The 26,437-nt window shown below is 36.4% G+C and overlaps 1 protein-coding gene across 6 annotated transcripts in view; it reads right to left on the bottom strand.

Moving 5' to 3' along the window:
- ppp3ca (protein phosphatase 3, catalytic subunit, alpha isozyme) overlaps positions 1–26,437 on the bottom strand; it is a 442,233-nt gene that overhangs the window by 70,459 nt on the left and 345,337 nt on the right. For all 6 annotated transcript variants that reach the window (XM_039774410.1, XM_039774415.1, XM_039774411.1 and 3 more), the window contains exons 3-6: positions 13,781–13,905; positions 12,948–13,059; positions 10,697–10,842; positions 584–723 (exon numbers count right to left, since the gene is read on the bottom strand). In XM_039774410.1, coding sequence (XP_039630344.1) covers positions 584–723; positions 10,697–10,842; positions 12,948–13,059; positions 13,781–13,905 — 523 coding nt within the window. The remainder of the gene's footprint in view (positions 1–583; positions 724–10,696; positions 10,843–12,947; positions 13,060–13,780; positions 13,906–26,437) is intronic.

Genomic DNA, 26,437 nt, shown 5'->3' on the forward strand with positions numbered 1-26,437 from the left:
CCTCCTTGGGTTGCGTTCAGCCCCCCTCTTCACAATGTGAGCAGCAGAGATGCGAAGTGGCTGGCGTGTGACTTGGGGTTAGCGAGCGAAGCGAGCGGGGGGATGCCCTAGTACAAATATACATTTCTTCCTTTTACCCTACTGATGAGATGAAAATGTGTGGCCATAAACTACATAATTACAGTCTATGGTGGGCCAGGGGAAAAACATAAAATCACATTTACCAAGGTCACAGGACTGAAGCAGAATGCAAGTCAATAATGCAAAGGTTGCTACCAAAAACACTGTGGGGTAACACAAATAGATAAATAGACATACCAAAATCTGAGAACTCTGCAAAAAGAACAACATGCCTAAGAGGGCCTAGATCTTCAACAGAATGTTGAATTCCTGCTTCCTAACAACTACTGAGCTCTCTAATAATAGATTTTTTGAATGAAAATCTATTAGATATTCTCCTCTGCAAATCTTTGACTTCTGATTCTGAAAAAAAGTGTATATAAAACTGCTAAGCAGCTTGGCACCGTCAATAAATTTGTCAGCAAAACAATATATTGACAAAATTAATAAACAATAGTCTTACCTGTAGAAATAGGAACAGCCTCTGACGGTGTTGTGGCTGAAATATTCTTGGGTCTTTTCATTTCCAAAGTCCTCTAAGGGATCTGACCATAATAGGTCACACATGGGCCCAAACGCTGGTGGCTCTTTAAACCTGTCTAACTATAAAATGATTGAGAGTTACTTCATTGTTGTTGATCAAGAAGATCACATTTAGATTGCATACTCTAGTCATATTAATACAAACTAAGTACACAGGGCATCAAAGCCACAGATGTACAACATTCTCCCTCTATGCGATACACAATACCAGCAGCTAGATGGACAGGTTAGGAGTAGAAGATTATCCAAAGCTTTCTGTAGTTTAATTTCTATCCTGGATTCTTCACGGTTTTTAAAGCATTGGTAACTTAAATTCCTGCTGAATTCAACTATTTTGTATTCCATTTAATGTCAAGCTTCGTTAGACCAGTATGAGTAAAAAATGAGTCAAAACATAAAACAAACAGCAGCAAATAACCCGCGAAGAAAAGCACACTTTTCTTGAAGGATTAGCATAGCTATGTTTAAAGCGGTCAGGCCAAGATTCTTCTGCCATTTCTAGTGTTTTTAGCAATACACATCAAGTCTCACAATTTCTTTTGTTCATCTTAATGTCACTTTGTTCTGCCTGGTTAGTCAGCTAAGCCAGTGTTCTCTAGTAGATGTATGCCTTGTGGAGAGGCCTGTTTAAGGTTAACGTGATACTTCTGGTCACTTCCATTGCATGCCTCTATTCAAGATACGAGAGTAAGTCCCATTTGACCACATGTAATTAATCTAAGCACACCATTCAATCAACTAATCAGCTAATCAACAAGACAACCCCCCCAAAAACCCAACAAGTAGTTTGGAATTGAGTAAAATATAATCATTTAGGGAGAAAGAGAGCTTCTGTTGTATTTCATAGTTAAGCACAGGACAGAAAAGAATATAGGATTTAAAGTGGCAGTAAAATATTTGAAGTCTAAGAGCTAAAGGACAACTTTTTTTAATATCCTTCAAAGTGACAATTTTTAGAAAAAGAAAAATGTAACTTGCTTACACCTTTAAGGCATAATTCATTTTACCCCATGAAAGGCGTAAACATTTTTTTCTTTTTCCAATAAAGATCACAGACATGCTCCCTCTAAAACTGACTTAAACTGCTTCTTCTTTTACAACATTTCTGTGCCAAATACATGCTATTGTTCATATCCATGGCCTAGTTAAAAAAACTTGACCAGCCATCTTTAGTTTCCACTAGAAGCTTTTTGAAATCAATGCTGAATATTACCTCAATGTATCGATATGACCTACTTTACTGTTCTCTCTTAAACATAGCTAAAACCTTTCCTCTCCTCTTGGGTAGTCACTGTAACCTCAATACCTAAAACAGACACATTATCATTAACTCTACAGAATGGAGTACACTTATTGATTTACTGAAAGAGACAAGGAGTTATTTTCTCAAAATAAAAACAAAACCCATAATAGCAGGTCAACATTTTTGATAACACTTACGGTAAGGAATACTAATTTAGAGCCCACGCTTGCAAAAAGGTCCATACTTGACCCCTTTGTCCTAACTAGAGGTTCACAAATGGCAAAACATACTAAAATATTCAAATGATGGGAAAAAATGTAAAATCTTTTTTCTGCATTAAATACCTTTAATAAAATAACAGAATATACTTCAGAGATGTCTAATTCAACAGCTATAAAAGTGAATTTTCACAATCCACCTTTCTAATAAAAACAAATCCTCTATCTGCCAGAGCTAAGTCACTTATCAGAGTAATTTTTAATAATGACACCCAATACCATACTGTTCTAATTAGCAGAATAAAGGGAGTAATAACTTCTTCAAGGCCTCTGACATACTATAAACTGTGTCCCCATTTCCTAGTCACGTGAACCTGAAGTTCACTCTCATCAGACTTTTCTCTCAGTCACATCACTTACCCCTCTTTCAAAAAGATTGCCCACCAGTTGTTAACAGAGTTCTGCGTGGGTCTTTTTGTTTCTTTTAAAGAACTACATAGTACCTATACCAATAAAGTGCTAGTGCTGCTTCCTAACAATAAAGATAGTTGAGAGATAATGTCCTGGGTTCTCCCTATGTGGAGTTTTTATATTCACCCACTGTCTGCGTGGGATTCATCTGTGTGCTTTGGTTTCCTCCCACAGTCAAAAGATGCAAAATTGGCATAAGTGTGTTGGGTATGTTCATCCTATCCAGGGATTGTTGTTGCTTTACGCCGTGTGCTTGCTGGGATAGGCTCCTGTTTACCCACAACCCTGCATGAAATAATTTATGGATGGGACATTGCTATCAATAATAATGAAATAAAATGTGTTTAGTAATTGTAGACAAGTAGGGCAGTACTATTTAACTCTTTGAGGGCTGAATATTTTTTCCAAAAAACTCAGTTTTCTGAAAAGCATGCAAAGCAATGGTTTCACACATAAGTCAACATAAAATGTCTGTTGCTATGTGCTGTGGCTGCTGTTGGCACCTGTTCGGCATCTCTGGCAGCAGTGGCTGTGGGGGGCGCCTCAATAGCCAGCAGGAATGCACAGTGGGCCAGCAGCCTGGTTGTCTTCACACAGCAGGTGGGTGGCGTTCGCAGAGTGACGCAATATGGTTTGTACCTCTTATCATCATAAGTCTTGGTCCTCCCAGGTGAACGCTGCTGTAGGCGCATCAGCTACACGAAAGTGTTCAGCTCCACAATAAGCTGGGGACCGATCAGATGATGCTGGTACCTCACTTTCGTTTTCGATAACCATCTCCAGATCACTTGCATCAAACTCAGAGTTTGACAAGTCAGAGTCCTGTTTAACGGAATTACATAAAACATCCATGGAATATTTTGCTTTGCACATTCGCTTTGGTCTCTCGCCAGATGTCGATGCCATTTTAGAGGTTGTTTGTTCTTTGCTACTCATGCATGCGTATGGAATCAAAGTAAAATCAACAAAGCTATGTAACAGTCCTTCTAGCAAAGAGAGTTGAACTAAAACGTAAGGACGAGTTTTGTCACAGTTTACCCCTGAATTTTGACAAAAGTCGACATCAGCCCTGAAAGAGTTAATCTATACACTTTAAGCTGTAGCTCAAACTATTACTAGATTGTTGATGATACCCTATGCAGCTCATGTACCACATACCTCTGGCATTCATCTGAAGGCTGATAATATCTATCTATTTGTACCATTTCAATTAAATAATGTGTAACCCAAATACTCAGTGTTAGTGTGGATAGTACGGCTTTATTGTCTTAAATAACCCGGGACAACCCATATCATTTTTTATTGGGACAAAGGTTCCATTAGGTAGGTTCCAGTGTCATGCCAAAAGGGAATCTATTGAACAATATATCCAATTAACTTTTAAAGTGGTGTATGTTTACAGTCAAAAAAAAATATCAATACAGGCAATATTACTGAGATGGAACATTCATGGTGGCTAAATGAGTCGAGCAGTTATACAAGGTCGTGCGTGGATTTTTTGAAACATCGAATGTAGTCAAGTAAGTCCAATGGGAAGTTCCTGTGCTTCCTGGAGAGAAGACATGCTATATTCATTGGAATAGCATATATTGATTATGAAGCTGTAAGTTCTTAAAGGCTCTTTCAAGTGGACACTTAGTGTATTTGTAAAGCAATATCCCATAGATTTTCTGTGAAAAGCACAGTTCAGAAATTGGTAAAAAGGAGACATACTACTGGTGCTGTTACTAATGTAGTGTATTGAAGAAACCTTTCTGACCATACCACAGAGATAGTTACTGACACTGGGGATGGAATGGGAAGAAGTTCTCATAAGTCAACACGGCAATTAACAGATGGGTTTGTCATGAAGGTCATGTCAGTGTGTACAATATGAGGGCTACTTTTTCAATTATTCTGTAGATAGAGGAAATATTTTAATTCTGGTAACTATATACTGTACGTTATAATTCTCATCTTCAGGAGTTCATATATCAATTGGTATTTAGCCGATCTGTTAATTTCATATTCAGTATTTTATTACTTAGCATTTACAATACAACTGAAGATATGTTCTTAGCAATAAACAGTAGTATTACCCATTGTCTTTTAATTCTACTTTCATATTGACATTATGGACAATAAAATTGCTCAAAAACGTTTTCCAGTTTTAATGTAGACTCTAGCTTTTCAGTCTGAAGTAAACTGAGAAGCGATTTTAGTGTTTTCTGAAAATCAGCTCCTTTTTCATCCACAATACCCTTAGCAATCAAAAAGTGTCTAACCCTGTATATATAAGTTTTATTGCCTACAACTCTACTAAAAGTCAAAGAGTGCCCTTGAGGGTTGGCGTTTCAATGTTCCTTTGTAATTTGACATTTACCAGAACTCTCTTTGCTATTCTGGATACAGACACACTGCCTTTTGTCCATACCAAGCAAAAATCTACATCACAGTCTCTTTATTCACATAGCTAAGGTGACCGTACATTTTTATTGTTGGTTATGCTGTGAATTTTGTTCAGCTTATAATTACTGTGTGAAACTGTTAACAGGCAGTTACAGCAGTAGATCTAGCTTGACTTTTATTCTTTTTAATGAAAGTCCCACAGAACACTAGCAATATGCAAACACGAGTACACAATTCTTAACATAACAGCATAGTGTTTTATTGGTATTGATGCATGGAAAAATGAAAAGAAAAAAAAAATCATCAGTTACTAAGCAAACTGCTGAGCAGCCCAAGTTAAACTGTTGACAGGGAGCCTCAAAACCAAATCAGCACGTAATGCAAACAAACCCAGGCAGGTCCAAAAAGGAAAGAGCTACTATGAATCTGTCATTGCAGAGCCTAGTCTTACTTAAAAATGATCCTACTTGACTGGCATACTGGGAATACCTGCCTACCATGTGTAACTACCATATCCAAATGCGTATGCCTGAAAATATAAGTTAAATCATTCTTACTGATGATGTCCTGTATATGGTTTCTGAAAAAGGAAGGCGTTAGTGATTAAAGAAAACAATGTTAACTTTTTGTACAGTGCAGTTTTGACTACAACTATGCAATGCAACATTCTTAGACAATCCAATAAATTAACTTAACCCTCTTAATGAAATTTTAGTGTTGCTGCAAATCAGTCACTATCCAAGTAGCATCAAAAACCAAGAAGTAAGTAATCTGGTTGAAATTAGGTCCCAGAAAAATTAAACCTGCAGCGCAATGCTGCACAGAGCAGATCATCCATCAATTAGTGGAACTGACAATATTTACAAGTAGGTTCATGTGTCAATACTGAATGTAATTTAAACAAGTACTACAGTATGTACAGTACATATCGGCATTCCAATAAGAAACTAAACCCTTGGTGGAAATAACAAATCTGTATGGAATATAATACTTTGTCTCTCTTTAATATTCTGTTCAGATTTATTTGTAGACCTGGTATGCATTTTCTGTCACTCTGTGGCATCAAATGTTTACATTTTGTTGATATTTCACATGCTATCATTAATGTGAGCATTTCTGCTGTTTATACACCCTACAGTTATTATAATTACTGCAAACCAACCTGTATGTACTTTGGGATAGACCGGCATCCCATATAAGGCTGGTGTCTATTTTATATAGTCGCATTTAACCTTAAATGTTTGACATTTATTTATATAGCAATTATCTAAAATGGAAAAAATGAAAAACTAAAAAGCAACATGCTATCAAAGTTTTAAATTATAAGAAGTATTACCTATAATACAATGTTTAACTTTTTTTTTTTATTAAAGATTTGCCTTTGTTGGCACAGTATGCAGTGCTCACAGAACATATACCTTTAGCATTGTGTAAGAACTGAAATTTGAAGGCTAAACACATTGGCCACACCTTCACCTTTTAGTTTGTTTGTTCTTTGCCCTGTCTGATTCCTTCTGTATCCATTTGTGTTTCTGTTAATTGGTCTGATTCAATCAACTCATTATGTCATTGATCATTAGCACCTGTTTGTTATATTTGTTTAGTCATGCACTGGGCTGCAGGCTTATAGAGTAAACATGCTTTGATCTGAAAAGTGAGCTTTTACTTAGTAAGTTACTGTCTTTAATGAAACAGAAAATTGTCTTTATAATGTATAGTTTTTTTGAAAAATGAATGACTGGAAATCTGAAATTTGTACTTTTGTTCCCTCACATTAATGCAGTAGACATAGAATAAAATTCTAGGGCAAAATGTATGTGATCCACTCCCCTATCTATCTATCTATCTATCTATCTATCTATCTATCTATCTATCTATCTGCTCAACCAGTTTAGTAAAACATACATCTTTTGTAAAGAGAACGCTCAGATAATCACATCTTTTTTTTCATAGTACAGTATTAGCAACAAAATGGTAAATGTAGTGATAAATAAAAAAAATAACTATATAAATAAATATTTATTAACTCTTTGAGGGCTGAATATTTTTTCCAAAGAAACGATGGTTTCACAATGAAATCAACATAAAACGTCTGTTGCTGCATGCTGTGGCTGCCAATTTGCTAAGAATGTGCAGCAGACTCGCTTCCAGGCTGTCTTTGTATGGCTGGGACTTCAGCAGCGGCAGTCACGGTCGCAGTGCATTACAATCTGATTTTTAAGTGGCAGTCCTCCCTGGCGAACATTGTCAGTAGCACAACTAGCTGGGGACCGATCAGCTGAAGCTGGAACCTCACATTCGTTTTCAATCACTTATATCAAAATCTGAGTCTGATAAGTCATAGTCCAGTTCAGAGATAATAGGCAAGACATCATCCACAGAGTATTTTGATCTCTCGCCAGATGTCAGTGCCATTTTTGCTGTTGTGTGCGCCTTGCTACTCACGTGAGCACATGGAATCTAAGTCAAACCAATGAATCTAACTTTCCTTCTAGTAATGAGAGTCCAACATAACGGATGGTTTTGTCACAGTTTACAGTTGATTACCATCATCAACTCCTCATTTTGACAAAAGTCGACATCAGCCCTGAAAGAGTTAAAGGTGACTAAATGCAAATGAGTACAATATATGCATACAGGGTAACTCAGAGACAAAAGAATTCAAACAAACCTTAGGAATATATTTGAAATTTACACTTCAGGCATGGCCTGAGAAGCTTTCATAAGCTTTAAAATGGAATTTTTGTCTAAAATAAATTCAGTGTTAAAAGAGTCAAATGTCTTGTTATTTTTAATATCTTGATGCTCATATCCATGAGTCTAGCAAATCTGAAATCCATACAAATGATTTGTAATGTTTCTTGAGAGCCAGTAACCTTCAATACAGGTTTTATACCCAAATAAAAACTGACCAGTCTCAATTTTGATTTTCTCATAGGCCCATTTTTATTTTATCTTCACTGTGGTCCTTCTTTTCAAACATCTGTGTGTCCCTTCATTATGTTGTTCTCAATTCCTTCTGGCCATTTCTCTTGGGCAGCTATCCTTTTCTTTCAATATAAACTTCCCCTGCTTAGAATTTAGTAAAAACAAATTAGTATTTTCAGAAATTAAAACACAAAATGAGGAGCAAAGAGGAAGCATTTTCAGTAGGATGTTTGCATACATCTAACTGTACTGTTCCTGTCGGAATTTTTTTGTTAATATGGATTTCATGATCAAGCAAGGACAACACTAGAACTACGGCTATAACACAGTAGGAAAACCTTTGCTTTATTTCTGTCAATGAAGGCCGAGTGTCTTGTGAAGTTCCCAACACACAATATTCCTTGTCCGTGGTTGACCGAATTATACACGACTATAATATTCTCTTCCTGTAACAGCACATCAACTTTTGGGTGTTTTCTTTTTTAGCAAATAAGGCCTAGATATGACATATAGAGTTAGTTTATTTACCAAAGCTATACAGCTACAGCAGATAATTCTTTTCTTTTAAAACTGTGTTCTGGTAGGATGCATCTTGAAGTACTACTACCCTTCAAAACCTAGATATTGATGTTATAGAAAGGTAATGGTAGTGTCTTTATTATTTTTCAATTCTCTTGGGTTAAATTTGCATCTATCTTATTTCCTATCCCAGCTTCATCTTTGAAGGTGCCCCTTCAGCTATATTGTGCAAGTTTCATAGTTAAGGTAAAGGAATTGCAGCCTGCACTTTGCTGTCCTTTAATTTTGGTGAGAGCACCCTCTCCCTGACACCTTTCGGCCACTGTGTCCTATGGATTGCCACCGCATGCTCCCTGATATTGTTATTATTATAAATATGACAAATGCCTTTACCCAAAGCAGTTTATAAGATCAGGATAAAATATGGCATCCTTGCTTACAGAGACTAACCATTGGTACCCTTCTGTACACCTGAACCAAGCATTCAACTTTAGTGACCACGGTAACTCATTATCAAACATCCCTTTGAGTCTTCAGCAAGAGGTTACAGTGACAATTCATGATTTCTTACTTCTGGGGACAGACGAAAGAAGTAATGACAGGGATTAGCCTTTTGGAACCCATAACTATGGCACCCCCATTTTCAGTCTTGACCACATGTGGTATTGTGCTTCATTCCTGCAACATCTCTATATTGGCTTCCCATCACAACCATCCCTCATGCCAGGAACTCATTAAATAGAGTCCTGATTCATTTTATATAATTTTTGAATGTATAGATTGTTATTAATTTAGATGTCTGCTTTATATAATTTTTGAATGTATAGATTGTTATTAATTTAGATGTCTGCGATGTCATCACACTGGCATTTTGTTTTGAGTTTCTCAATGGGGGCTGTCATTCTGAACACTATTTTCGTGGGATCCACCATATTTTTGATGACAGTGATGTCTACTGCTAGCTATATGGGCTGACACAATGCTTGATGTCATTGCATCTTTACTATAAAACACACATCTGAAATTTTGGTCATTCAAATAAACACCTGTGATAGCTTTAAACTAAATCAAATAAAGACTAAACAAAAAAGATATAGCTTTAGTTTGCTTACAACTTTATAATTTTGACTAAGAATTTTAACTAATACTTTAGTGTTTGTAAAAGATATTATAACTCTTTCCTATGCCATCAACTACTCTTTAGAACAGCCCTAAAACAAAATATGTCAGACCTCCAGCACTCAAAACCACTTTTGGGACTGTTTGGTCTTGCCTTTTCCCAAACAATCACAACTTTTTATACATGGGGAGCCTCAGTAGTTCTTTACTTGTGACGGAGTGAAGCACAATCATTGAAATCTGCTTCAGGTGGAAAATGGCATTGCTAATGTCTTTACAGGAGTGATGGTACCCTGACTCTTCCACATTCCAAGCAAGGAATAAGAGGTCTGCTTCTTGGCCATTATTTTTGCTCTTTTCCAGTCCAATCTTTTGACATCAGCATAGCCCTAGGCAATGTCACAGACAGCGTGGTCTCCCTGGGCTGACAGTTCTGTTATCCCAGGTAAGTTTCCTGCTTTAGCACCAGTTGTAAAAAAATATATACATGCATACTAATATACTAGATGTTTGCATGTGTAAAATGCTGTAGGATAGGGTAACCAAACTTTGGACCAATTAGGGTGAGTTGGGGTTATGGAGGTTTGTGGTGCTCATTAGGTAGCTTATTGTAATTTATACATGTAATTCATTTTTTTTCTTTGTTTCAACTATCTACAGTAATGCCAATTATAGAATGCACATCCATATTGTTTGCCTCATTTAACACTGCTCATACATACTGTACAACAAATACACAGAACAAAATGAAGTCCCTGCACAGTCACTCACATCTGACTGGCTATTCCATAATTACATTGTAAACAATGCATTACGTATGTCAAGCCATCACTAACATCTATAAAGCAACATTTTTCACTTAAAGGTTATAAAATTTCAAAGCAAATATCTCATAAAACATGTACATTCTGTTTATTAGTATTATTCGAAAGCAGCACTAAAAGTAGTTTTTATTAAACTGCACTAGAGCCAAGACAAAGAAGAAGCAAATGACAGTTGGTGTCAGCACAGTAGCATCAAAGGCAAATCAGGTGTTCCCAAGACTAGATTAAATATTGAAATAAACATAATAACAGAAAGTTGTGCCTTTCTTTGACTGATACTATGCATATCACACAGGGAAGCTGGAATTTTTTAAAAGATTTACCTTTTTAATGTCATCTAAGGTGTGTATTTCTGGTGATAATCCTCCATGCACACACAAGAATTGCTGATTCATCAGGGCTGCCAGTGGCAGGCAGTCAAAGGCGTCCATACACGAGTCATACACTTGTTCCGAATATTTTATTTTACCTGAAAAAAGCAGAGACAAATTCAGAGGAAACAATGCGTCTTTTTTAATTACCCACAGGACCTCCCTAATTTTTTTTTGTGCCTGTTTTTTACCCACAGGAACTTTTCTAGGCATTTTTTCTTCATTTTTTCCTAATGCTTCTATTTTTTTTATGAAGCTCAGAAACCAAAGGAAAATGATATCAAGGGAAAAAATAGCATAGTTCTACATGAAAGGTGCACCCAGAGATCAAGGAAATGCACTCAGAATATCCTTGGGCAATAGAAGTAGCTTCAGTACGTGCTACCAGGTATTTTTTCCTTTCTTTTCTTGCTAAATGATGAAATGCTTTGTTATGTGCATTTTCAGAGAAAAAAAATCAAAGCATTATAATCCACTTGGTGGCAGTATAGGCCTGTACATATGAAATTATGCCTGTGGCCATGCTGAAGTCTTGCTCTTGCCTGGTGCTAAAATTTTCATTGCTAACAGAAGGACCCAGCAGCACTTTCACAGGTCCGGTGTTGAAAGATATCATTCTGCAATTGCAAAGGCTTAGCTGTGTTGGACAGAAATGACCAGCTGAGCTTATCTGAATCAGACATGTTATTCTATAGTGTGTAGTGTGGGGCTGAATAATGTGAGAGGCAAGAAGAAAATACTGTATGCTTCCCTAAGCATTTTATTTATTTAATTTATTTAGTATGTGAATATGTGCTTTATTAATGATGTCAAAGAAAGGGGTGTCCTCTTTGCCATTTTTGTGTAATCTGAGTATTGTAGCTTCACAGGGCTTTCCCTTTCTTTTGAACACAAGAAGAGAGAATTCAAAAATCTGATCAAGTGGCATATTCCACTTCACACTGCAACTGTGCTCATGCATGATAACATTGTTGAAATGAAAAAATACCTTGCAAAACCTTACAACTAAATTATATATAAAACAAGAAGCAGCACCCAGAACTGCTATCAGTTTGTTCTGGTGTCTTGCTTGCTTTGATCCAGCAGGTGGCACTGTCCTTTAAACTGTAGTAAAAAGGGAAAAAAACAACCTAAAGGTATACCCCAGGGTCAGAATTTTGGGTTGTTACATAGTCTACAGTCTCCCCAGATCAAATGAAAGAGGCATACAAATTTTGCCAGAGACTGATCTAACATCCTGGATTTGTGTACCAGACACACATACATACACTGTATGAGTGCGTGTGTGTGTGTGTGTGTATGTAATACTGTATATATATATACAGTATATATATATATATATATATATATATATATATATATATATATATATATATATATATATATATATATATATATATATACACACACATACAAACACAGTTTTTGAGCTTTATATATATTATATACAGATGTGTATATCAGTATTACTGGAGGGTTCCTCCTAGTGGACTGGATAATATAAAAAATATCGAAGAGTTCTAAATATCTAATGATATTTAGAAATGAATTAAAAAACAAGGAAGAAATAGGTGGAATACAAAGTCAAATGCTCACAAAAACAAAAATTTGTAACTAAATAACGGGTAAAGTGCTTACCCATTCACCACATTGTCTTTATATAGTTTTCTATACTCATGGGCCCCATTAGCAAAATTCCTTCACCCTACTATTCTTCTGAAATTAGAATCATTGCACACTAGCAGGAATTATCCTCTTAAATACCACATTAGGGTTAGTTATAAGGCCATCACCAGGGCTTTTAGGGTCAGGGATGTCATACCGTGTTGTCATCTTCTAGCTACTGCCATCAACTGCAGAACTTCAAGCCTGTCTGCTCTCTGATTTACCCAACATGTCATCAGTTGCCTCCTGTGGTGGTACTCTTGTGTCAGGCAGACAATTTTAGGGAATCAAAGTGGATAATTTCTGGACTGCTATGTCACCTTCAATGCACTGATACCTTCAGAGAAACTCCTTATAGAGAACTGGCTACATTTAAGGGCCTTACAGACTTGGGCAGTCTATATAAACACAACACTGACTTCAGTCACTCACTGTCGGACCCTGTCTTGTACCATATTACAGCCTTTTTTGCCCATTGAAAACTCATTCCACTTGGGTAACCAATTACAGTATATACTTTTTTATGATGTATACTTACATTCTTGTTTAAAAGTGAAATATTCTGTCAAATGTCTACATTCATGATTCCCTCGCAGTAAAAATAATGTCTTTGGATAGAGGATTTTCAGTGACCAGAGATATAAAACACACTGAAATATAAAAGGAGATGCATGTAATATTCCATTTCCATTAAATAATAAAAGTTAATCTAGTTGTCCAAATGCAGCCGCTTAGGTCCAGCTCTATGTAAAAAAATAGCAACCATAATGATACATTGTGTACTTTGGCTTTATATATTTTCTAATTTGCATATATGTTAAAGCTTCTTATAAAATACAGTACAGTATATGAAGAACACACTATATTTTGCAATCAATACAGAATATTGTCATAGTAATATATTGCACCCACTACTAGGCAATAGAGTCACATTTTCTGTTTGTTAAAATAGGACATGAAAAGCATGAACTCTTGTCTGTTTATCGCATCCTTAAAGAGAGTCTTGCAAAATTTTTTTTAAAAGAAAGTACTCCTTATCTCAAAACTTAGAATGCCACTAACATGTTGATGTTTGTTTTTAATCTAGAAAATGTAAATTGCTCAAGCAATGTATTCAGATAAATTTCTTTCAACCCTTTCATTGATTTTTCAGGGCCAAAAAAACCTATTTCATTCAACTTGACTTTGTTACTTCTGTAGATATAGTTCATGTCTCTCAGTTTAGTATACCAACAGAAATAGGGCACTGTAAAAAATGCACACACATACTGTCTTTCTACATGTACACTTAATATTTTAGAAACAATTCATGACATACAGTCAGCCATGCATACAATTACATGATCAACAGCGCCACAAGGTTATTCTCACCTCAATGCTAAAGTACCCCCTATCGACATAATCTCCTAGGAAGAGGTAGCGGGTGGTGGCAGGGGATCCACCAACTTCAAACAGTTTCATCAGGTCGAAAAACTGACCGTGTATGTCTCCACAAACTGAAATAGAAAAGAAAAAATAAGATGTTAAAAGTTATGCAGTTTTCAGCAGGATTTTCTAAATCTAGATTAAGCAAACAGGAGAAACTTAAAACAAAAATGTTAAAAGAATTGTTTTCCTAGGCCCTCGTCATTGAGGATGGTGGTGAAGCACAGGGGATAACACAAAAAAAATGATTACAAATTATTGCCGGAGTTCTCCTGGCCTTGGTGTAGCACGATGAAGCATGTAGAATAATTAAAGCCGGTTAGGTGTTGAGGAAGCCAAAGTATTAGTCCTCTTTCAACCCTTTGGCTGTTTCTTCTAAAGCAGAACAAGAGGAGGTGAGTGAAATGGGTTTGATATGAAGGGACATTAAGATGTTAGATACATAAAATTTGGAGAAGGAACAACAGTCTGTTATTCACTCCCTTGCATCAAAATCTACCCGTGACCCTATAGTTTGGATATAGCCGGGTTGGATAATGGATGGATGGATGGATGGAACCTTTGAACCCCCTAGAAATCTTTTTCATGGATTCTGTATACTAGGGGTGCTCAATCCTGATCTTGTAGTTTTTCATTGTCGGTATTTCTTACTTTTATTGAGACTCATATTAAACTTTAACATACTTTTAGTTCTCAGTTTATACCTTTACTATGCCAATCCAAATATTAATATCAAGATTTATTCACTTTTTATAAGAATGTAGAGAAGTGATCCAAACGATGTCAACCAAAAAAAAAAAAATGGTGAAATATAATTAAAAGAAGCTACACAAAGGCTTCATTGGGGATTTTGTAGCATCTCCTTACATAACTGCATAACTATGCCATTACATTCAAAATACCCCTAGTTAATGTTTTTTTGTTAAAAGATGGTGAGGTGATTTACTAACTTTCAGGCTTGTAATACCTCATGGGCAGGGTATGATTATTTTCAAGCTGAAGTATGGTAATACTGCCCTCTCTGTGGAAGTCAGGACCCCCAGGAAATTCTTTAAGGCTAGAGAATACACTAGGCAATAAGTAAATACTTATTTGTAAATACAAAGTCCAAACTCACTAACAATGGTTTACTAATTCTAAAATGTACAAAATGCTTGCATAATAAGCAACCTAAACATCACAGGATGTGTCAAGTGAAGATGTGATATTCTTCTTAGCATTTTAAGTGGACAAAAATCAGCTCTAGTCAAATATAACAAACACCTTTGAGGAATGTTTCACAATTACTATGTTATAATCAGAAAACATGCCTTGATGTTTTACAATTAAGAATATTGAATTCTAGCGGTTCACTGCAGTAACTACAGTTCATCAGAACTCCTAAATCAACTAGAATAATGATTGTTCAAATTACTTAACAAAACCATCAACAATATGTCCATGACACTCTGTGTTATCTTTTAAAAGACCAATAATAAGAGAGACATCTGCAGATTTCAGGATATGCTTGCATTGTGGAAACTCCTACAGTTACACGTATATTAAATAAACAGATGAAAAGACAGCCTTAATGTAATCTGTTTTCAAGAAGATGGCTCATCAGAGAGGCAGCCATCCACGCAGTCCTTCTGCTATATACTTGACCTAAAATAAAAGATCTCAAGGTTAAAACATTAAAACCAGAACAAAAAACCTCTAAATGCTCTCTGTGTACTAAGTATAGCTGACTGCAGCTTGCTTTGACTTCATACTGGCTGTACAGATTATTCTATTCAAGTATTTGATCTGACCCTTTAAAAAGGGCAGCTTGCCACACAATTTCAAACAAACACCTAACATGACACCTTTTTCACTCGGCCCATATTTAAGTGCAAACGTTTGCTACAGACACATCCTAATGAGAACCCCAAGAAAGTTAGCCAGGACTTAGTACCATAGGCATATTGTTAGATGCCTGTTTCCATCGGCTATGAAATGGATGGAGAATACAAGTATTCTAGTTATTAACTTAATGGTCCCGGGGTCTACATTTATGAAGTGCTGTGTATTAAAAGAACTGTTTGAAACTCTGAATAAAATGTTAAATAACCACCAGAGCAAAATTGGGTTCTGGCATTGGTTATTTTATGGGAATGGAGCTACGCTAAACAAACTCAATTTCCAAAAACATAAAGATAAAGTTATTACTATTGATGCTCCTATATACTAAATAAATATTGAAATAGGTTTCCATGGCTTTCATGTCCTTTTCCGTTCACACCACAGTAACTGAACTTCTTACAAGGGTAGTAACAACTTTTCAAAACATTCAGATAAAACTAAACCATGTACATATTATAAACTAATTATATTGATTAAGGGATAAAATAATTGCCATTTTTTTGCCTGAGTTCCTTTACAGACAGACACTGGTGGATAGCTGGAGGTAGTTTTAGGCGTACTTGTCTCACAGGTTTGAGTTAAGCAGGAGTTCATTTTAAGGACCATGATTCGCATGCATCAAATTATTGATTCAATCATTCTCAAAATAGTGAAACTGTCTAAAAATAGGCCTACACAAAGCCTTTACTGACAGGTCTGTACAGACCCAAAATTGGGAACTGGCTGTAAGAGTTCCAAATACTCATAAAATGATTAAAATATTGTAAACACCAAAAATGCCATTTTTTTAATAAGCCAAAGAAGAACAAAAATAGAAAAAAGGCAAAAAAGGAAAACTAAAAAAGGTAGGCCATAGCAAACAAGTTCATTTCCACAATCCAGAAATCAGAAACCAATAAAGAGAGGCAATAAATCCAAAACCAGAAAAACATTAAAATGAAAAAGCAGTCCTTAACTACTGAAAGCTCCATTCGCCAGGATCATAATATATTGGCTGAGGGCGGTCCTCCAGCTGTGATGTCAGGGTTGACCCACCTCTTGAGGATCCACCCACAAAAGACATGGGACACAGGAGAACATCTAATACATAGATCGTATATAATTATTCAACAGAAAAGTGGTTGAAAATATATAAATATAATAAATACATTAAAGTAATACATTACAGAATAAACAAAACACAGAAAAGAATCTAAAGCCAGGGAGCACATGCCCTGCCTATAACATGACACAAATGATCAAAAAACATTAAATTTTGGCTAATGGTTTCACATTTAATGAAAATCTTAGGAATATATCAAATGTGCTGCTATGTTTTATGAGAAAGTGAGACTGAAAAAAAGAGACTGAAAAAAAGGATCTAAACAACAGGAACACCACTTGACAGACATGCCAATGAAAAGGTAGCCAGTAATAGGCATAAACATGGGTAAAAGGACAATAAGAACTAGAGTCATTTGCCTTTATTTGCAAGAATCATTATATCAGACAGAAGAATGAGAGAACAGTTAACTTTGTCCTTTAATAATAATAGCTGCCCAATGTGGTCACTAGAAAACATTAATAAAAAAAATCTGAATAAGTGGTTTTTAATACCACTTACAGTATGTTGCAAGACACATTTTCTATAGGCTCCAGAGCAATGAAACAAATAAACTCAGAGGATGAATCACAGCCTGCTCTACTTAAATAAGCTCTACATATCTAGGTCTTCTGTCAGCCTGGTGAGCAGAAAAGACATCAAAACACAACTTCAACTGTGAAATGTGCTGGTGTCTTAGACATTTTTTCACAAACAGGTCGTGATTCTAACAAAAACAAAGTTCCATGCACTTGGTAAACCTTGATAGATTGTATTTCTTAAAATGTGTATGCCCTATAAAGTGTTTTTGCCTTTAATATGGGTAAAAACAAAATATAATGTAATAATTTGTATAAGAACTTGGAAAATGAAATTCTGACAGCCTGTTTTTCTTGTTTTCACACTTCTCCAGTATAGACAGCAATATATGAAAACAGAAAAATCAACTGAATCAAACACTCCATCCTGCCACATGCAGCCCACTTGAATGCCACATTCACCCTAGTCCACCAGTGACTCTGCAGATCTTGAAAAATACCATAAATCAGTCAGTTTGTAATTACAGCATTTTTAGGATCCAAATGATGACAACTACTTAGAGTCAGTTGCATTTTACTTCATGCAGTCAGTGTCCTTATCTCAAGTCATTCACTAGATGTGAACGTGGTCCATACCATGAGCATGGGAGACAAACTGTAATTACCGATCATCCTAACCAATAACTTGGCAAAATGGTATATTTGTTTCTAGTATTTGGAGGGTGAATAATTCAAAGAACAGAGCAATGCCAACCCCTAAGGCAAAAATATCTGTTTGATTCCAAAAGAGACACCATACAAAATGAATAGTCATTAAAGAGATGAATTATACGTTTACAAAACAAAAGTATAATAAAGCAGATGCATTTAACACACAAAACAAACTATATAGCACAGCCACAGTAAGACCCCACAATTACCCATATTTAGCACCACTAAACACAACTACAGGGCAGTTTACAGTACAATATTCAGTCAGATGAAACAACAGATTACAAACAGTTTAAACGAGTCTGTTGTTATAAGCCTCCTTCTTCTAGTACAGGCATTATATAATAAACAGCTTCAGACCTGTAAAATTAAAAAAATATATATTTTCTACTCCTTTACGAACAAAGCAAAAAGCTTTCTGTCTCTCTCTCTGACTGTGTAACAGCAATTTTTTCAGGTTAGCCAGCTGCCCCCAAATTTCAGGATGTATTGGAACATAAATATTTATAGCCAAATGCCCTTCTTGATGCTAGCCTCCTGTGGTCACTGTTTATGACATGCATGCTGACCCTATTCTAATCCCAGTTCACAGGGATACACTTACTGTTTCTAATCCACCCAAAAAAAGTGAAGAACTACTGATTTGTGTAACAACCAAATTTTCAATAACTCCTTATTAAATAGTTTTTTGGCTTCCATTACGGAATGAAATAACATTGTGAACACTGGTGCAGACTTCAGGGGGTGAAGAACATGCATCAATATTCTATCATTAAAACCACTAAATGAAATAGTTATAAATACATGCAGGCTATATATACTCATAAATATTGATATTCACAGCATATACATTAAAAATTGTATAAAAAAGGAAGACACAATGACATCCACAGTTATGATCCAAGTGTTCAAAAGTTCACAATACAGATAAAAATATGGCCACTATCATGAAGAAAACAGTTAATTCACTGTACCCCTTACTAGGGGTGTAGAGAATGAACTGCTACTGCATTTCCTCACTCCAGGGCTCCATGGAAGTGGAGGGGGGCCTGCAGTACTAATCTATGAATAAGACACAACGGCATTTCTGTGAGGCTCTGCTGCAAATGCTCTGAGTCAACCGAGCTAGTAAGAAGTCCTCTTGCTCAAGTGGCAATTCAGACTCTTAACTACAAGTGGTAATTTAGTAGCCCTTTAAAATGATTAGTTTGAAAAATCTAGAGAAATGCAACTTTATGGAAGAAAACAAGTTCAGCTAACTGGATTATTTTTATCCTATAAACAAATCACAGTTTGCATTAGGATGAACAAGATCAGAACTTGGTATATTTTGCCTTATGCAATAAAGGTGAGTGGTAATATATCAGGTTACAATGAACAGAGTTTCAACAGGCTCGCAGATGAAGGATTACTGATGCCAATGTGACCCTAGAGGGGTTACAAATTTCTTTTCACAGAAACTTCTACAGATAGTCTCTAAGAATCTCAGGTCAGCAAGAAAGCATTTAAAAGCATTTCCCTCTGTGATCAGTGTGTATGAATCAACTGTCGGAAAAAAATACTGAGCAAACATGACCTGTGTGGGAGGTTAGGATAGAAGTCTCTGTTTTCATTACTGAAACTTTCTAGAGCTCTACTAGATATGCAATGAGGCATGTGAGACAATGTTCTCTGGGCAGATGATAGTTTATTGTGTGCAAAGATTTTGCATCCAATATAAATGATGACTTTTAAAAAATTATAAACTGCTTTACAAATTGTTCCTTATTGGGAAAAAAATACCTTTACATGTGTTTTAGGTTCATACTGTACATGTCACCTAATAAGCCAAAAAAGACTTGGGTAATGATGTGGTTCATAGAAACATACTGCTAGGTTTCAGTGATGCACAGTATAGCACAGTAAAACTGAAAAATTGCACATCTTCACATGAGTTTTGATTGGTTGATAAGCTACTTCTTCCTCTTCATCTTTTCCCACTTATATGTGGTGTAGATGTATTTAATCCATACAGCTCAGTCCTGTCCCTCCTCCCCAGTCAGAGCCTTTTCCTTCAAATCTTCTTTCATTAAGTCCATCCATCTCCACTTTGGCCTCCCTCACTCTCTCTTTCCCTTGTACTTCCATTCCCATTACACTCTTGCCCACATAATCACTGTATCTCTTCATCACATGTCTATACCACTTCCACATACTTTCCTTTACTTTCTTAGATATCTATCCCACTTTTATTGTATCTCTGATTGTCTGATATCTAATTCTGTCCTTTTTACATTCATCTCAACATTCTCATTTCTGCCACATCTAACTACTTCTCCTGCACTCCCTTTACTGTCCATGTCTCAGCTCCAAACATCATTGCTGGTCTTATCATTGTCTTAAAAATCGTACCTTTAACTTTCACCTTAATCCTTTGATCAAACCATACTTCTGATACATTCTTACAGTTGTTCCATCCACACTGCACTACATGGGCTATCTCTGCATCAAGTTTTCCCTCTTGGGGTACCAGTGATCCTAGATATATACTGTAAATGTATCCACTCTTTTGAATAGCTGTTAATGCCGGCTAACTTCTGAATCCTGATCATCACTACACCACATATATTCTGTCTTCTGCCTATTTATCTTCAACCCTCTATTTTCCAAAGCCCTTCTCCATTTTTCCAGCTTCCTCTCTGCTTCCTGTTTTTTGGTGTTACACAACAGAATGTAATCAGCAAAAAGCATATACAGGGTTATTGGTATTTTATCCCATGACTCAACACATCCAAGTCACTAGGTGACAATAATAACTCTAAGTTTAAGCATGCTAATATAATCCATGTGTAATTTGATGATCTAAATATACCTGAGCCACTTGTTAAGCAGAGAGCATTCCATACCCCCTTGCTCTGTATTTCAATGAGGCTGAAAAGCTTTCTTTCAAGCAGTGGGATGGAATGAAGAAGTATGGAGGATACAACTGTGGATCATACGTCACATCATCAAATGGTCAAATTACACTGATGAAGTCTGACCTCACTAAGTAGTAACATATTCTTTTCTGCAGCTTTTCTTTGAAATGGAGAGTGCAACAGCTGTAGTATTTGCATTATATATAACGATTTTTTTATGAAGAAAACACCACTTGGTTGCAAAAGACAGAAGCCGTCTTCAATATGTTTCCCATGTGTTGACTGAATATGAAATTCATTATTTCACTTGAGAAAGGTACAGAAATGTTATAAAAGACAAGAACAAACTTTTAGATATTGTGTATAAAATTATAATGGATACATCATCCTTATAAAGCCTTTTACCTTTGGATGTTATGATTTTGAACATTTACTATGTTAAAATTCTTCATTTATATTGCCTATTTTTATATTTACATACAGAAACAGGACTATATGGAATCACATTACATTATTACAAAGAGAAAACATATAAAGACATATAAACTGACATGGCAAGCAAAACCATTTAACATACAAACAACAGCCTGTGTTTGCAAAACAGCTTATAAGAGGCACTTTCTGTTCAGTTTATATGAACTAATGGTAATACATGTGATCTAACAAAAACTATAGTAAAATATTTGTGTTACTTTTTTGAATAAATAAGAAAAAACACATTTAGGATGCTGTGAAGATTAAACTGGCGTATGTACAGTATATGCTAAAATGTGTTTTTTTTTCATGCAAACATAGTATTAATAACTGTCTTTGAGAAACTCCTAAATTTCACATGTGGGATGTGGACACCACATGATTTATCAATATCTTTCTATAATAGTTAATAAGGCAAAGTTTTACTGAGTTTTCTTATTTAATCATTATATTGTACATATTGTAATTGTAAATACTGCAAATAATTATTCACATACCTGACCACCATAGCATTGTGTGATTTATTTTGTAAATGAGAGTCATGATTAATGGAATTATAATCAAAAACTAATTATCATTAAAAACGATTGCAGGGTATCGCATCTACCTGAAATTGTTTTGCATTGTGGTTTACACTGGATTCAGCTAAACATTTTTAATTATTATCCTGCTGTGGCTGTAAGTCTTTGAGTTCCTTTACATTTCCAAGACTACCACTAGCACTTACATATACCTGTATGTAGGTTACTCTACTTCAAATATTACAATACAACCCGTTTTTTTTTTTTTTGTTTGTACTGGAGTACTATTGTCTTAAAATTTTGCATTGGTTTGAAGTATGTTCACTGGGTTCCTTCTGAAATAATGCTTTTTACTCTGATGTTGACTTTACTAGGTTACATACTTTACTGTATGCTATTAACTGGATCTGGACACATCAAACTAATATAAACACCAACAATCATTTTTCCTGAGGAGGATGAGAATACTTTGCGAGTTTTTACAAAATATGAGACACAATCCACTGAAATTGCAACTTGTTGCATTTATTTAATATCTATAAATATTTGCATATATACATACAGTGGTGTGAAAAACTATTTGCCCCCTTCCTGATTTCTTATTCTTTTGCATGTTTGTCACACAAAATGTTTCTGATCATCAAACACATTTAACCATTAGTCAAATATAACACAAGTAAACACAAAATGCAGTTTTTAAATGATGGTTTTTATTATTTAGAGAGAAAAAAAATCCAAACCTACATGGCCCTGTGTGAAAAAGTAATTGCCCCCTTGTTCAAAAATAACCTAACTGTGGTGTATCACACCTGAGTTCAATTTCTGTAGCCACCCCCAGGCCTGATTACTGCCACACCTGTTTCAATCAAGAAATCACTTAAATAGGAGCTGCCTGACACAGAGAAGTAGACCAAAAGCACCTCAAAAGCTAGACATCATGCCAAGATCCAAAGAAATTCAGGAACAAATGAGAACAGAAGTAATTGAGATCTATCAGTCTGGTAAAGGTTATAAAGCCATTTCTAAAGCTTTGGGACTCCAGCAAACCACAGTGAGAGCCATTATCCGCAAATGGCAAAAACATGGAACAGTGGTGAACCTTCCCTGGAGTGGCCGGCCGACCAAAATTACCCCAAGAGCGCAGAGACGACTCATCCGAGAGGTCACAAAGACCCCAGGACAACGTCTAAAGAACTGCAGGCCTCACTTGCCTCAATTAAGGTCAGTGTTCACAACTCCACCATAAAAAAGAGACTGGGCAAAAACGGCCTGCATGGCAGATTTCCAAGACGCAAACGACTGTTAAGCAAAAAGAACATGAGAGCTCGTCTCAATTTTGCTAAGAAACATCTCAATGATTGCCAAGACTTTTGGAAAAATACCTTGTGGACTGATGAGACAAAAGTTGAACTTTTTGGAAGGCAAATGTCCCGTTACATCTGGCGTAAAAGGAACACAGCATTTCAGAAAAAGAACATCATACCAACAGTAAAATATGGTGGTGGTAGTGTGATGGTCTGGGGTTGTTTTGCTGCTTCAGGACCTGGAAGGCTTGCTGTGATAGATGGAACCATGAATTCTACTGTCTACCAAAAAATCCTGAAGGAGAATGTCCGGCCATCTGTTCGTCAACTCAAGCTGAAACGATCTTGGGTGCTGCAACAGGACAATGACCCAAAACACGAAGACTTTGGAGTTGCCTAGTCAAAGTCCTGACCTGAATCCAATTGAGATGCTATGGCATGACCTTAAAAAGGCGGTTCATGCTAGAAAACCCTCAAATAAAGCTGAATTACAACATTTCTGCAAAGATGAGTGGGCCAAAATTCCTCCAGAGCGCTGTAAAAGACTCACTGCGAGTTATCGTAAATGCTTGATTGCAGTTATTGCTGCTAAGGGTGGCCCAACCAGTTTTTTTTCTCCCTAAATAATAAAAACCATCATTTAAAAACTGCATTTTGTGTTTACTTGTGTTATATTTGGCTAATGGTTAAATGTGTTTGATGATCAGAAACATTTTGTGTGACAAACATGCAAAAGAATAAGAAATCAGGAAGGGGGCAAATAGTTTTTCACACCACTGTATAATGTCACATGTGTGCATGGGAGGCAGCTAGAGGGACCAATCAAAGGTAAGTCCATGCCAAACCAGGGGGTGGCGGGGTACACTAATCATTCCCCTGATATTTCTGCAGATCAAATACAGGAAATTCTGCCTAAGTCTGGCTCTGAAGATGTCACTTCCAGTTCCAGCCCCAAGAACGCAGTTCCAATTCCAGCCCCCAGGTGATGTCACTTCCACAGACCTACTTTAAAAGCAAGACAACCTCCACATGTATTCAATTCTGTTTTGGACTCAAACCTGTTCACAACTTTACTTGTATTTGCCCTTTTGCAGCCAGGAATTAAGTATACAGGTGGCTGCCCCAGACCTTTTTCTGTGTGTCTAGGCTGATTATTTTCACATTGGTGTAGTAGGCAGGATGAATGCCTCCTCTTGAAACCAGGAGCTAACCCAAAGACAGCCTTGTCACACCATTGAGACTTTCAGCCTTTAATGGGCCAGGTGGGAGAGTACCGTTCCTGAGTTGTTGAGCTGGAGACGGGTTTTGTGGGAAAGGAGAACCTGGGGGGCGATTTCGATCCAGGGGTGTACCCTAGATCACTGGGCATGTGATCAAGGGGTCTACGGGCGAGAGCTAGGCTTAAAAGGGAACACATGCAGGACTTATTATGGGCTCCCGAGAAAAGACACCGCTCTGCTAAATCCCACAAAGGAAAATCCCTTTGCTAAAGGTGGGAATGCCCCAGTTCGGCAGGTGAGCAAACTATTCCAATGGGAGTTTAACTCTCAATTGCCCACTGCTCCACAGGCATACTGCCTATGGACCAAAGTCGGGTGCTGGCTATGGCCAGAACAAAATAACTCCCTACAAATTGTGGAACAAATTGCCTGTCCTTACTGCTTAGAGCCCTCTCTGACAATCTTACCCAGCTGGGATGGGGACAGCCATTTAAAAACATGGTCTCTCTAATAGAGATCATAGAGGAAATCAGAGTGGAGACCTACTTGGGTGAACCAGAACGGGACCTGTGTGAACCCGGACAGGTCTGCGTTCTATAGCCTCGTTGCCACACTACGAAGCAAACACCCGGAACTTCTGATATATGGTGTCAGTTTCCACATGGTGACAAAGGAGTCTGTGGGGAAACACAAAGGGAGGGTTGTTTTGCTTTACCTAATTTTTTTTTCAAACTCTGGTAAATTATGCACTTTACATCATTTCTTAAAAAATGAGAAGTGCTGTTATCTTCTCTTTCCTCTCCTCCTGCTTACTTTTTGCTTGTTCCCTTTCTCTGCAGTCACTCTTGTGTAATGCTTTGCGTAAAGGAGCCTGTAAGCCTTTGCACTCAATTAGGCAATGCAACCTTTCAGCCTCTACCACTCTATCATGAAATATCATTTTTAAAAACATCACTCTTTCTTCCAAAAAGCCTTCTTTTATAACCTGATACTTCCTGGACTTTCTGTGTCACAGATTAATGGGTCATCCTTCTCCAGCATTAAGAAATAGACGGTTGATGACATTGAGACCTTGATTTTCTAACATTTGATTTTTGGCCTGATGGTTGGGCTGCAGCTTTCTCCTGGGGTTGCCCAGGCTGTTTATTCATTATTTCTTTTAATATCATTTGGTGGTAAGGGTGTTCTCTGCTTTACCTGTTTCTTTGAAATTAGATTGACCCAGTTTACTGTGCCATACTGATACACAACATTTCTTTATGTAATGCATTTTAACATTTTCAGAGAAAATCAGAACGCCCTCAGTTCAACTGGCAATCAGTTGCTGTGGCAAGATAATCAGGTAAGGATTAATGGGAAAGAAGACAAAATGTTCTTACTACTGTTTAATCAAAGTGGGGTCATTTGAATGTTGTATAAATGTGTCGCTGTACAAAGTAAGAACTCTAGTTAATCACTGAATATAACATAATTAGATGGCAAATAGGACAAACTAACAGGCGTGAAGAAGAGGAAGAGGCTAAGAGAGGGTACATGAACCTTCCACACAGGGCACAACACAGTCTAGATGTCCATGTCCACAGTCCATGTAGAAAACTATATCATAATGCCATTGCAAAGCCAAGATAAGAGTTGAAAGTTACAATTAAAAATATAAATGTTCAAAAAAATAAGTAATTTAAAAAAATAAATAAAGCATGCATATGTATATTAAAGAAAAACATCTACATGTGCTAATGTGATCTGAATTACATTCAAGTATATAAGTACACTATATTAAAAAATGCTTAAATGAAAAAATACAAATTGGATATAAAATCAAATAAAAACAGAAAATATCAACAAATGACAAAATAAATACTACTTTCAAATCAGAAACTTTGCAAAATTTTCCACACCTACCACCCATTTCTGTTCCAGAAGAAATGCTGATCAGTCTTGAAGACTTAGACAGCATCTCAACAATATACTGTAT

The sequence above is a fragment of the Polypterus senegalus genome, chromosome 13, assembly GCF_016835505.1.
Source record: "Polypterus senegalus isolate Bchr_013 chromosome 13, ASM1683550v1, whole genome shotgun sequence".
Classification (NCBI taxonomy): Eukaryota; Metazoa; Chordata; class Cladistia; order Polypteriformes; family Polypteridae; genus Polypterus; species Polypterus senegalus.